Genomic DNA, 12,480 nt, shown 5'->3' with positions numbered 1-12,480 from the left:
AATGTGATAGCCCATTTTACAGGTGAGGCAATTAAGGCACACAGAAGTTAACTCTTACACCAGCAGCCATATAGCTGGTTAGTGGTGTCGAGGGCTGCTGATTTCAAGCCCTGTGCCCTTTCCCCATGAGGCTACCTCTGTCCCACCCCTGCGTCCCTTTCTCTCTAAATCTTATTGGTCCTTTCCCTATCATGTCTCTCTGAGTCACCGCTTTTCCTCTCCATCTTCACAGCTCCCTACTCTGAGCGTGGACCCCACTCCTCATTCCACACCCAACTGGTCTATGCCCTCCACAACCCCAAAACCCTGCTGTGAAATCAGTGTGCCTGAGTCGAGGCTTTCGTTGTACTCACCCCTCCCTAGGCAACCTTAGAACTCTTGTTGGAATGAATCCTTCTTGATATTGCCAGCATTCTGAGCCTGGTCACCCCGTCCTCCTTGGAAGAGTCCAGACATGCCCTGTGAAAACTTCCTCCAGGGTTACGGGAAGGCCGGCAGAGGGATTTTGAGCGAAACCCTAAACCACAGCTTAGGAACACAAAGTCTTAGCGCTTAGCAAAACCAGCTCCACCTTACCAACCTGAGTGGTCTCTAGCTTAGGAGACAGTCACATTTACAGAGCAGTGCTTCTCTTCTAGGGGTTGGAGTGTAGACCACGCCCCATGTCCGACACCTTCTAGGAATGATAGCCAATGTTCACGGAGTGCTTGCTGTGGGCTGGCACTGCTGTTAACCCTCTAACTGATTTACGCTTCACAACAGCCTCTGATAGAAGTACATCTTGCAGAAGAGGACATTGAGGCACAGAGTGGCTAAGTAACTTGTCTAAGGTCACACAGCCAGTAAGTAGCAGAGCTGGACGTGGAACCTAAGCAATTGGATTGCTTAGCTCTACTCCTTCTGTCCTTGCTTTTGTCACATGATTGGTTGCTCGGTCTAGGTGGCCCTGCCCTTGCAAGTATCCAATAAGGTAGGACGTCCTAGCCCATGAAAGTTCTCATCAACCCTCCAGGGGCAAGAGAATGGAGCGGTGAGTGGGAGGTGCAGAGGGTCTGAGCTCCAGGCCCTCACTCAGGCTGCAATCCTGGTGGCCTTCTCATCTCCTCTCGGGCAGGACAGCTGAGAATCAGACTTCAGCTTCCCAAGGGGAGGGGGGTGCTGCCAGATCTCTTCTGCTCCCATAGCAGCAGCCCCAGATACCTGGAGTAGCTCCACCTTCCTTCCCAGCCCTGCCCACACCTGGGGTCAGGGTGGAAGTCAGTAGACCCTGGGATACCAGTGCCCTCAGAGCTCCCTTGACCTGAACGGTCAGTTCGGTCAGGTTTGTTCAGGTGCCCGATTCTGGATTGGCTGCTATAGAAATTAGACAACTGACTTCATACCCGGCAGGGTGATACAGTGAGAGGCTGGGGGTGCAGAGCCTTTGGGACCAGACTGGTGTGAGTTCAAGTCCTGGCTCCATCAAGTGCGACTGTGTGACCCCTCAGAGACCTTTTAGGAAGGTAGAACGGTGCCATGGGTATAAAGCACTCGGCACAGGGCTGGCACAAAGCCGGCGCTCGATAAATACTCATTGAAAGAAGGAGTGAAGGTTCCGCTGCATCCCTTGTAGGAGGTGGTCCTGGCTCTAGGATGCTCACTTACTGCAGGTGGATGGACTGACTACCCATTGGGCTTTCTGCTGTGGACCTTCGATGGAGCCTGGGGGCCTCCTGGCCTGCTGCCATGGCTTCTGCACCCACCCTCCATCTATTTAGAGGTCTCCTGGGCTGGAACAGGTGGAGCTGAGCAAAGGCTGAGGTGGGGGGTGCTGAGGGAGGGGTGCAGACCAGAGGTAGAGGTAAGAGGGGGGCAGGGAGAGGGGGTGAGGGTGAGGGTGGGGAGAGGAGGGAGCTCCCAGGCAGTCCAGTCTTCCCTGCAGCCCCATCCCCGAGAACTGGATCCACTGACCTCTTTCTTTGCACCCCATGGGCCCTGCCCTTTCTCTTTGCAGTGAGGGAGCAGCTGGTCCTTTCTGCCAGCTTTCAGTCAGTCAGGGTCAGCTTGGGCCTGTGGGAATTACCCAGGCCCTGATCACTGCTGTTCCCTGGATTTAGAATGGCAGTCTTATCAGGGCTTTAGAAGAGGGGTAGAGCTGCAGATCTGTCTAATTTCTCATCCTAAGTGGCAATGGCAAAGTCTGGGCAGGGTAAGAATGAATGTCCACTGACCCACTATGTGCCAAGTGCTGCGGGGTCCCTTTAGAGATGAGAGGATGGGTTGAATGTGTTCAGCTTGTTAGTGGCAACAGGTGGGATTTGAACACAGGTCCATGTCACTCAGTAAGGAAGAATTTAAGTTAGAGCTTAACAGCTAGGATTTTGCATTTAAAAACATTGCCCTGAGAAAGGGCTCATGGGTGTCGCTATTCTGCCAAAGGGGTCCTCAGCACCAAAAGGATTACAAACTCCTGCCCCGAATGCTGGGATCATTATGGGAAAACAGAACATGCTCTGTCTTGGTGTGGCCAAGCAAACATGTGGGCAGCAAACGGAGTACTGGGGCTCACCCAACAGGGACCCAGACTGGAGAACGCTGATCTAGAATCCTACACAGACGCAAACAGAGGCTGGAGAAAGAATGGGATTCTTGAGGGCCTGAGGCAGTTAGCTCTCTTAAGTCCCCAGCTCTGCAATGGGTACATAGTAGGTCCTCAACAACTGTGTCAAGTTGAGGTGAATCTTGATCTAGGTTTGGAAGGTTCTAAGGCTGGACTATGGATTTCTTCTTTTGTAGATGCCTGTGGGGCTGAGTGCAGATGGAAGAATAATAATGATGGTAATAAATATAGGTGCAGCTTCTGACAGTTTACAATGATGATCATCCCCCCGAATCTTGAGACGAGGTGAAGGTAAATGTTTGTATTATTTCCAGTTTCTGGATGAAGCAACTGAGCCCCAGCTGGTGACCTGCTCCAGGTTTGCAGAGCAGGTAAGAGCGGGCTGTGCTCTTGAATCCAGACCCTCAGTTTCCAAACTCTGCGGAGTGAGAGAATGGGCAATGGGCCATCTTGTGGGGAGCCAGGGGCCCTGGGGAGGCTGTCGAGATGAAAGTGCAGTGAGTGGCGGGCCCGAAGGGCTGGGCCTGGGCAGGGGCCTGTGATTCAGGAGGCCCTGGAGCACCGGTTCAAGTTCTCCTGGAGGGGAGTGTGTTGGGATTCTGTAAACTGTGCCCTCCGAATGACATCTGTAGGTGTGTTTAGTGACATACTCAGCAGGTACGAGAAGGATGGGCCTGTGCCAAAGGCCAAGCCCAGAGATGTTTCAGATTTTTCCCTTTATGCCCCTGCAACCAAGCCCTGCTGCTCTAGCACATATAAGAGACCCAGGCTAGGGCTGCAACATTCACAGGCCTGGCCCCTTGCATTCTCTGACAACCCCAAGCTCACTCTCCTCTCTCCAGCCATGATCGCCAGACAGCAGTGTGTCCGAGGCAGGTCCCGGGGCTTTAGCTGTGGCTCAGCTGTAGTCGGTGGGGGCAAGAGGGCTGCATTCAGCTCAGTGTCCATGTCTGGGGGCACGGGCCGCTGCTCCTCTGGAGGCTTCGGCAGCAGGAGCCTCTACAACCTTGGGGGGAGAAAGAGCATCGCCATCAGCATGGCCGGGTCCCGACAAGGCGCTGGCTTTGGGGCTGCTGGAGGTTTTGGTGCCGGCAGCTTTGGTGTTGGTTTTGGCGCTGGCAACTTTGGTAGTGGATTTGGGGGTTCCTTCAGTGGACAGGGTGGTCCTGCCTTCCCCGCCTGCCCTGCTGGCGGGATTCAGGAGGTCACCATCAACCAGAGCCTGCTGACCCCACTCCACGTGGAGATCGACCCTGAGATCCAGAAGGTCCGGACTGAGGAGCGGGAGCAGATCAAGACCCTCAACAACAAGTTTGCCTCCTTCATTGACAAGGTGAGCTGTCCCCTTGGCCAGACAAGGTGGTAGAAACCAGGGTTCCAGAGTCCTGGGATCTCAGACCTGAGCCTGCCGCAGCGTTGCAAACCACTGAACTCCTCTGGGCCTCCATGTTCCAGCTATTTAAGGGGAATCCTTGCTCTTTTGTGTCTTCCTCTTTTGTGCATGGCTGGTGGGACCAATGCACAGGCTGCTCAGACCAAAATAATGTTTGGAGTCTTCCTAGAAGTGCTGTGTATACTGGGCAAATCGCTCAACTTTTCTCAATCCAGGCATCCCAGCTTTTCCTCAGATTTTGGTTTCAGAAATAACATGGTTAATAATTTAAAAATTAACTAAAATTATAGTTAACATAATAATTTAACTATGGGCACTTCTGTTGTAGGAGCGGAAGAAAACCAGGCTGGTTTCCCAAATGAAAAAGGGACTGATGCCAATGACAGACTCTGGGTCCCAATAGGACCTTGGGGGTCATCTCCTTCATCCTCCCGACCCTGAGCAAAATTGCTGATTTCTGGATCTGTTTGAAGAGAGAAGGGATCTCTCCTTTTCTTTTTGTAATCCAACTTCCTTTTCCACGCAAGTCTAGAGATTCAAGTCTTTTAAGCTCAATTGCAGCCAAGTATGATGGATGACAGCAAGCGGATTAGCCCAGATTGCTGAGTCACCCAGAGATTAATGAGAGTGGATGAGTATAGCCACTCAGTTAAGGATGCCCTGGCTCTCTGTGCATCGGTCTTAGTCCTCTTAGATGAATGGGGCAAGACTGAACCATCTTGAAGTAGACTGAGTGGAAGTGCTTGCTCTTCTTACTAGTCGAATAAACCATCACTAGCTTAAAGAGGCTTTATGGTGACTCCAGGACATACAGATATAAAAGCAAGACCCAGGGTTTGATGATTTCTTGTCTCATCTCCCCTCATCTCACCTTTTGGGTTCAGACTGTGATCAGTTCCCCTCACCTGCTTTTCTTTCAACTCTGAAGAACATAGTGGGAATATCATGCTAAGCTGCTACCCTGGTTTATCTGGTTAGATGTCTTTCTAGAGAGAGGGAGAGTTCTGGGAAGTCCCCTTGCAGGGTGAGCCTGGCTGAGACTCAGAATGTGTCTAGGGCCTTGATCTTTAATTATTCAGACTCAATTGTACACAGGTTTAAAGAGACACACCAGGTCCATTTATTTTAAAAATTGTCAGTGAATTTATCATCCTTTGCCTTGGGTCAGGATCGCTTTGAATGCAGGAGTCCCCAGACTGTGGTTGTATCTCCTAGTTTTGTTTATTTTATTATTTCCTAGAAGTTCAGTGTTCTTCTCGGCACCTCCCCCCAGGGCCTCTGGATCCCTGGGGTCAAGAAGTTGTACTTGTGGCGTAGTCAGGCCCTGTGGCTCTCTGGCTGTGCTCTGTTCTCTACAACACATGTGGCTCATTTGCTGCCATGGAGCAGGGCCACCATGTTGATACCAGTGGATGGTGCCTGGAGTTGCAACATGGTGGCCCGACTTGCATGGCTCTTGGGTCACCTGGGTGGCCTTGGCCAGTCCTCCTGCCAAAGCTTCAGGTCCTCATCGGTTGGTTGGTGCCTTTTTAAAACACAGGTGCGGTTCTTGGAGCAACAGAATAAGGTCTTGGAGACCAAGTGGAACCTCCTCCAGCAGCAGACGACCAACACATCCAGCAAAAACCTTGAGCCTCTCTTTGAGGCCTACATCAGTGCCCTGAGAAAGCAGTTGGATACCTTGGTCAATGACAAAGGACGCCTGCAGTCTGAGCTGAAGACCACACAGGACAGTGTGGAGGACTTCAAGACCAAGTATGTGTGGAGGATAGAGGGATGCCACCTGAGAAAGTCTGCCCAGCCATGCCTCAGGCTCCTGGGCTCCTGTCCAGTCATTTAGAATTCCAGCTCTGAAGAGATCCCAAAAGGGTCAAGAAGGTTCCCTAGTTTGTGCCCCTGCATCTATGTGGGCCCTTTCTAATGGGGTGCGGCCTAGTAACCCTGAGTTGCCCCAAACAGAAAATGAGTGATACATTCAGGGAGTTGGGCTTGCCATATACAAGCAAGGTCAGAAACCATACAGATGAGCATGGTCAGAAGAATACAGGTTGTAGAGACAGATAGTCCTTGTTTGAATACTGAGTCCTCCACTTACAAGTTATGCGCTCTTGGGTAACTTGCTTAACCGCTCTGAGCCTTGTTTTTCTTCATCTTTAAAAGGGGGATAATAACCCGAATTTTTGAGAATTAAATGGAATTAAATGAGATTGAGAAAGCAGGTAGCATAGCACTGGACATATAATGAGCATTTAATACATAGTAGGTCTTATTATACTCACTATGGGATGGAGCTGAGAAAATCCCAACCCCCTCTCTCTATTCACTCTCACACCAAAGAAAGAGAACTGTTGTTGGCAGCATTCCTGATAATTTAATCCACCAAATGAACAGCCCTTCTACAGAAATAAAACCAACCAGATTGTGGTTGGTTGTCCTCCTCACACTTAATCTCTTGAAAACAATCTTTATTAAGTTTGATTTTCACTTATCTGAATAAACCAAGGTCTAGACTGGTATCTCACACATGGAACTAATAAATGTAGGTTGAATGAATATTTGTATGAAAATGAGAAAATGTAGACAATTACCTGGATATTTCCAAATAGTTAGGTGTTGGAAACCCAGCAGCAGAGATCTGAGAAACACAAGCTCATTGTGAGGCTTCTGTCTTCTCCTTCTCATCCTTACCCCCAGGTATGAAGATGAGATCAACAAGCGTGCAGCTGCAGAGAATGACTTTGTGGTCCTCAAGAAGGTAAAAGATGAAGGAGGGGCTGGAGAGGCTGTGAAGTACCCCTTCCCTTGGGAGTGGTCTTTGGCTTGAATCATGGGTTTGGTCCATCTTGGCCTCACCTTTACCCCACTTGGTACTATCCAAATCTGTGTGGTCAAAGGAGTGGGTAACTGAACCAGACCCTAAGGAATTGAAGTTGGGGGGAAAAAGCCCATTTGGATCATTAACTTCCATTTCTGCCATTGTCATTAGGGCAGAGGATGTCAAATGATTAGTCCCTTGCCACCTTACCTGGTGCTGAGACGCCTTTCCTAAAGGCTGCTGAGAACACCTTTGTGTGTCACTTAACACCCCCTTGTCCCTATTGGAATTTCTGTATCTTGTCTCTTTCCCCCCTGCCTCCTCTGCAGGATGTGGACGTCGCCTACATGAATAAGGTGGAGTTGGAGGCCAAGGTGGATGCTCTGAACGATGAGATCAACTTCTTGAGGGTCCTCTTTGCTGCGGTGAGGACTTCATCCCCCTGCATTTGAAGAAGGGAATCCCGAATCTGTGAGGCTGTTGTGGGAATTCACAGTAGGACTCCAGCTCCCTTACTTGCCGAGGGTGCTCTCAGCAAGCTCATAGGTAGAGAGAGTTGAAGTGAGAGACTCAACTGGGAGGTTTTTGAAACCAGATGTTGTCTTAGAAGGGGTGATTAGATCTCAAGATTGCATGGGATAGAATTTCTTGCCGTCTAGCATTTCCCTGGCGAAATGAATCCATTCCCTTCCCTTCTATTCAACGTACTGAACACCTACTGACATGGGATGGCTTATGGATCCCAGAGAGCAGTGAAGACTAGAAGCATTACTTTTCTGTCTTGAATTGTCACCAATCACTTGATTTCTACATAGAAATTTACCATTCTTCTCCCTCCCTACACACTGGGATGCCAGCCAGCTCTGCTTCCATCTAAGTCTGTGGCACGGCCATCTCCATGACCACAGTGAATTTCTGGTGTCAGAGATTAGGAAAGACTCTCTAGGGGGCCTGACACGAGATATTTTCCCTGCAGGAGCTGTCCCAGATGCAGACGCATGTCTCAGACACATCCGTGGTCCTGTCCATGGACAACAACCGGGACCTGGACCTGGATAGCATCATTGCTGAGGTCCGTGCCCAGTATGAGGAGATTGCCCAGAAGAGCAAGGCTGAGGCTGAGGCCCTGTACCAAACCAAGGTGGGTGTCAGGGATCTCTCAGGAGATGGGAGTGGTTTCTGGGGGCTCTGCTTTTGATTTCTGTGAGCAGGTGATCATCAGCTCAAGCCCAAGAGAAGTCAGAGATGAACTGATCACCCAGGAATCTCTGATCCTGGTCTGATTTGAGATTACATGACATTTTGTATTATCCCTGTCACCTGTGCCTGTTCCTGCTGAGTTCACTTGAAAACATACCCTACCTAAACACGCCTGACCCCTCGTTCCCTGTGTTTTCCTGGATATTAGGTCCAGCAGCTCCAGATCTCGGTTGACCAACATGGTGACAACCTGAAGAATACCAAGAGTGAGATCTCAGAGCTCAACAGGTTGATCCAGAGGCTGCGGGCTGAGATTGAGAATGTCAAGAAGCAGGTAAGTGTCACCGTTTTCTGGCCATGGTACAAGGCCAGGAGCCTAAGACAGGTGTCTCCATAGTAGACAAGAAGTTCAGGCATCAGGCCAGAAGATCCTGAGCTTGCATGCAGGGGATTTGTGACGCCTGATATAAGCCATGCCCAAGTCTTTTCAGCAATACCTGACTTAACCTGACATGACACCCTGGTAAATAAGGTTTCTCTGCTCTTCTTCATTGTTTTTTGCTCATCTTCAGCTAATCAGTCTGGTGAGGATATTGGTGGGCCCTGGCTGGAGTAAATGAAATGCATAAGAGTAGAGTAGGTGGGGAGAAGGACAGACAGAATCCTGACATCTTAACCCTGGTGGTACAGGACAGGGGACAGGTGACGAGGCCTTGACAGCAGGACACTGATGATTGCCCGTTCAATGCCATTGTCTACAGTGCCAGATTCTGCAAGCTGGTACAGGACAGGGGACAGGTGACGAGGCCTTGACAGCAGGACACTGATGATTGCCCGTTCAATGCCATTGTCTACAGTGCCAGATTCTGCAAGCATCTGTAGCTGACGCAGAGCAGCGTGGGGAGCTGGCCCTCAAAGATGCCTACAGCAAGTGCACAGAGCTGGAGGCTGCCCTGCAGAAGGCCAAGGAGGAGCTGGCCCGGATGCTGCGCGAGTACCAGGAGCTCCTGAGTGTGAAGCTGGCCCTGGATGTGGAGATCGCCACCTACCGCAAGCTGCTGGAGGGCGAGGAGTGCAGGTGGGATAGGGAAGGCAGGACAGGAATGTGAGGGAGGGAGAGATCCCGGCACCAGGAGCTTGCACCTCTGCTGGGCCACCTGCTTCAGTATGGCATGGGTGCATCATGATCCAGGGCAGTGTAGACAAACAGGTTCACATCCAGTCCTTTAATTTGGGTGCATAAGGATGGGATTGGTGCTTGAGACCTGCTTATTGAACCAAGCATGGCTCAGGGTTCTACTGTGACTCACTGTTCTTTGTTTCCCCCATAGAATGTCCGGAGAATGCCAGAGTGCCATGAGCATCTGTAAGTACCTTCTGCCCCTGCTATGGCTATTTGTCCACCCTGGTTTGGGTAGAGACCCCCCGATTGCCAGTATTGTTGGAATAACCATATCCTTTCCCTTTCTCCTGCAGCTGTGCTTGGTGGAGGTGCGGGTGCCGGGGGCATCGGCAGAGGATTAGGAAGCTGCTCTGGGTTTGGCCTGGGCAGTGGTTTTGGCTCTGCCTCCGGAAGTGGCTTTGGGTTTGGTGGCGGTGTTTGTGGCAGTTCTGGCAGCAAGATCATCTCTACCACCACCATGACCAAGAGATCCCACCGATAGAGGAGACGAGGTCCCTGCCGCCCCGGAGCCCAGCTGGGCCCAGCCCTGGTGTCTTCTGTGCTTCCTTCACCTCTGCCTCCCTCTCTGGGATTCATCTTACCAGTGTCACCCCAGTGTGGACTCTGCGCTCTTGGAGTTTGGTAGCTTCTTCTCGATTTGGGCCTGGTGACCCCCCTGGAATGGGAGGGGTGTCAACTGACTCTTTGCCTCCCATGGGCAGAGGAGAGCACAAACAGGAGCTTCATCTACAGAATCATCAGGGTCATGTATGTCCCCTCCCAGCCCAGGATCTCCATATCCCTCTACATCAGGTCCAAACTCCTCTGTCACTTGGCAGCAACTGGCCCTGCAAGGTCAGGATGGGAATCACTCAGTGTCTCATCCACCCCTTCTCCTTCCCTCTATCCATCTTTGGGTGAATCCTTAATAAAACGCTTTTATCATTCACTCTGAGCCATTGTCCTTGTTCCCTGGGGGAGAAGTCTCTAGAATTCAAGTGGGAGTAGAGGAGGCTGGGGCCTGAAGGATCTGTCTGCACAGATCAAGGTCATCACCTAATTTGAGGGAGAAGTGCAGTGTGTGGAGCCTGAAGGCTACCTTCAGAACAGGGGCACAGATTCCAAACAACCAACAATTACATAAAAGTGATAGGCAATCAGAGCAGGACCATCTCTGTGCTGAGCCTGCAGTGAACCTGGAGGGAAGGGTTGGAGGAGAGGCAGTCAGGGGGTGGCCACTGAATATGAGGAATGAGGGGTTAGGGAGCTTACGGAGAGTTCACACTCAGTGTCTAGCAAGGCCTCCCTATTTTCATGAGACCCTATGCAGAGGACTCAATCCCACTGGACCAGCAAAACTTTCAGGAACTTGTTCCAAGAATCAACAAGGTCCCAAATGCTGGATGGAGGAGTGGAAGCATGTCATTCTCACAGAGGTTTTGTGCTGTGCTCACTTTCCCATCTCAGGTGGTTACGTCTGGGGTTATGTCTATACTGTTGTCCCTGAGTGGTGGGGGTATGGGGGAGGGGAGGCAGGTCTGCTAGAGTGGTAGAAGGTGAAGCTGCCTGTTTGGGGTCAGTCCTGGAGATTATGATTGATGAAATGGAGAATGGGGTGAGGACAGTCAGAGGTGGGGATCTGGTTATAGCCTTTGTGGACACCGTGTTTCCATACTGGACCAATTCCAAGATACCTAGAGGAGCATCATTTTCCTCCAGAGCTCCCCTTGTGGTCTGACCTAAATCCCTCCTACTGCAGTTGCAGAATACACTCATTCCCTTGGCCACCCAGTTGGTGCTTCCCACCCTGGACTGCCAGGCAATTCATTCAGACTCCAATCCCTCCAGCACAGTGCCCATGGGGCCTTTACTGTGTGCAGACAGAAGGGCACACAGTTTGCCCAAGGCCAGTCCCTGCCCATCTGGCCTTCAGACAGACCTGGAGGCAAGCTCAGGGCAGCAGGGACAGAGGAACAAAAGGTTAATCTCAGGGGCTTGTGCTCCCTGGGCTGGAAGGCTGGCCCTTCATAAGCCCCGCCCTAATCTCCCCATTGTCTTGGGACTCACCCCCTTGTGTCAGAGCAGGAGGTCTTTGACTTTTTCCCACCACTGCCTCCCTCCCCTGGGAAAATGCTGAATTGGCTTTTTCCTAAGTCTCTGGAGGGGGAGGAGGAGTCAAAGGTTGGTAGTAGGGGAAAGACTTCTCAAGTTCACCTACCAGGAAGGTGCAGGTTGTAATGGGCCACATTGAGAAGTTGGGGGCAGGTTAACGAATTTCTCATGCCCTCTGAGCAAGCAAAGTGTGGAAGTAGCCAGCCCCAGTGGGGTTGAATATAATGCTTTACATAGGAAACTCAGATCAAGTGCGTGTGTATCTTAGAATAAATGTGTTTTTGTAGGCAAGCGGCTATGTGGGTATGTTTGTGTCTTATTTCTATAAAGAAGACTCCTGGTTTACATAAAAGAGGAAAAATATTCTCGTTGGTCTCTATTACCGAAACAGTTCAGAGGAGTGGATCCTGGCCGTGATCCATAGGTTTGGAGCTGGTTGGCTATACAAAGGGGATTATTGGAAGGGGAAAATCCACTTCTGAGATAATAGGCACCACTCTTCTCTTAGACCCTTTGACTTGGATCTGGCCAGCTCTTTGTGTTCAAGGGAACTATGGAGACACAGGTTGCATTACCTGTCCCTTGGAAGGCCCCGCACTCTCCACCCCCTCCGAAATGCTTTACCTTGAGCCCTACTAAAATCACTTTTCACATTGTAACGGCCCAAATGTGGGTTGGCAGATCTTAAACTCAGTTTATTTGATTCATGTGCTCTCACCCCCACTCTCCAAGCTCTTGACTTCTAGCCTTGGCTACAACCTCACAGGTGGTTTGGCTCAGGCTCCTGGCTCCCAAGCAATGACCTCATTTGCATAGGTCCCTCTCCCTTTACCAAGACCTTCTGCTCTGGGTCCAGCCTTCCCCGTTTCAGAAAATTCTTGCCAACACTTCTGAAGTCTCTCTCCTTTGTCACTAGTGAAACTGAAGGATACAGCAAAGAGGGATTTATTTAGTGTTGCCCCATTGTGGGATTTTGATTTGGCCCACTGTTGGGACCCAGGTTTTGGATTCTAACACCAGAGGACCCCAAAATAAGGCAGGTCCACTACTATGTTTTGGGTGATGGTCAAGGTTTAGTGAGACAGCTATCCAGGGAAATAACTAAAGGAGTTGTGTCCCCCTTTATTACCCCCTAGGGCAAGGGAAGAGTGGACATCCCAAGACAAAGGGAAGGAGCAAGCTGAGAGAAGAAGCCATTT

The 12,480-nt window shown here is 50.6% G+C and overlaps 1 protein-coding gene across 1 annotated transcript; it reads left to right on the top strand.

Annotated features, from left to right (window-relative positions):
- Positions 1-3,443: 3,443 nt before the first annotated feature.
- On the top strand, positions 3,444-9,671 carry KRT4 (keratin 4). The gene is made up of 9 exons (XM_028125600.2): positions 3,444-3,932; positions 5,533-5,747; positions 6,687-6,747; positions 7,137-7,232; positions 7,784-7,948; positions 8,216-8,341; positions 8,865-9,085; positions 9,339-9,373; positions 9,484-9,671. Exons 1-9 carry the CDS (start codon positions 3,444-3,446, stop codon positions 9,669-9,671), a joined length of 1,596 nt encoding a protein of 531 aa, XP_027981401.2.
- Positions 9,672-12,480: the final 2,809 nt, after the last annotated feature.

The sequence above is a fragment of the Eumetopias jubatus genome, unplaced genomic scaffold (assembly GCF_037043125.1).
Source record: "Eumetopias jubatus isolate StellerSeaLion01/CBP00866 unplaced genomic scaffold, mEumJub1_p1.0 scaffold_8, whole genome shotgun sequence".
NCBI lineage: Eukaryota > Metazoa > Chordata > Mammalia > Carnivora > Otariidae > Eumetopias > Eumetopias jubatus.
Note: the sequence above shows the minus strand (reverse complement) of the source record. Positions and strands in the feature narration are given on the sequence as shown.

Bases quoted from the DNA above. Each gene is read 5' to 3' on its own strand.
- KRT4 (XM_028125600.2), top strand. From the start codon at position 3,444: ATGATCGCCAGACAGCAGTGTGTCCGAGGCAGGTCCCGGGGCTTTAGC. The intron at 7,949-8,215 runs GTGGGTGTCAGG...CCTGGATATTAG, and splicing joins AGGCCCTGTACCAAACCAAG to GTCCAGCAGCTCCAGATCTC. The intron at 8,342-8,864 runs GTAAGTGTCACC...CATTGTCTACAG, and splicing joins TTGAGAATGTCAAGAAGCAG to TGCCAGATTCTGCAAGCATC.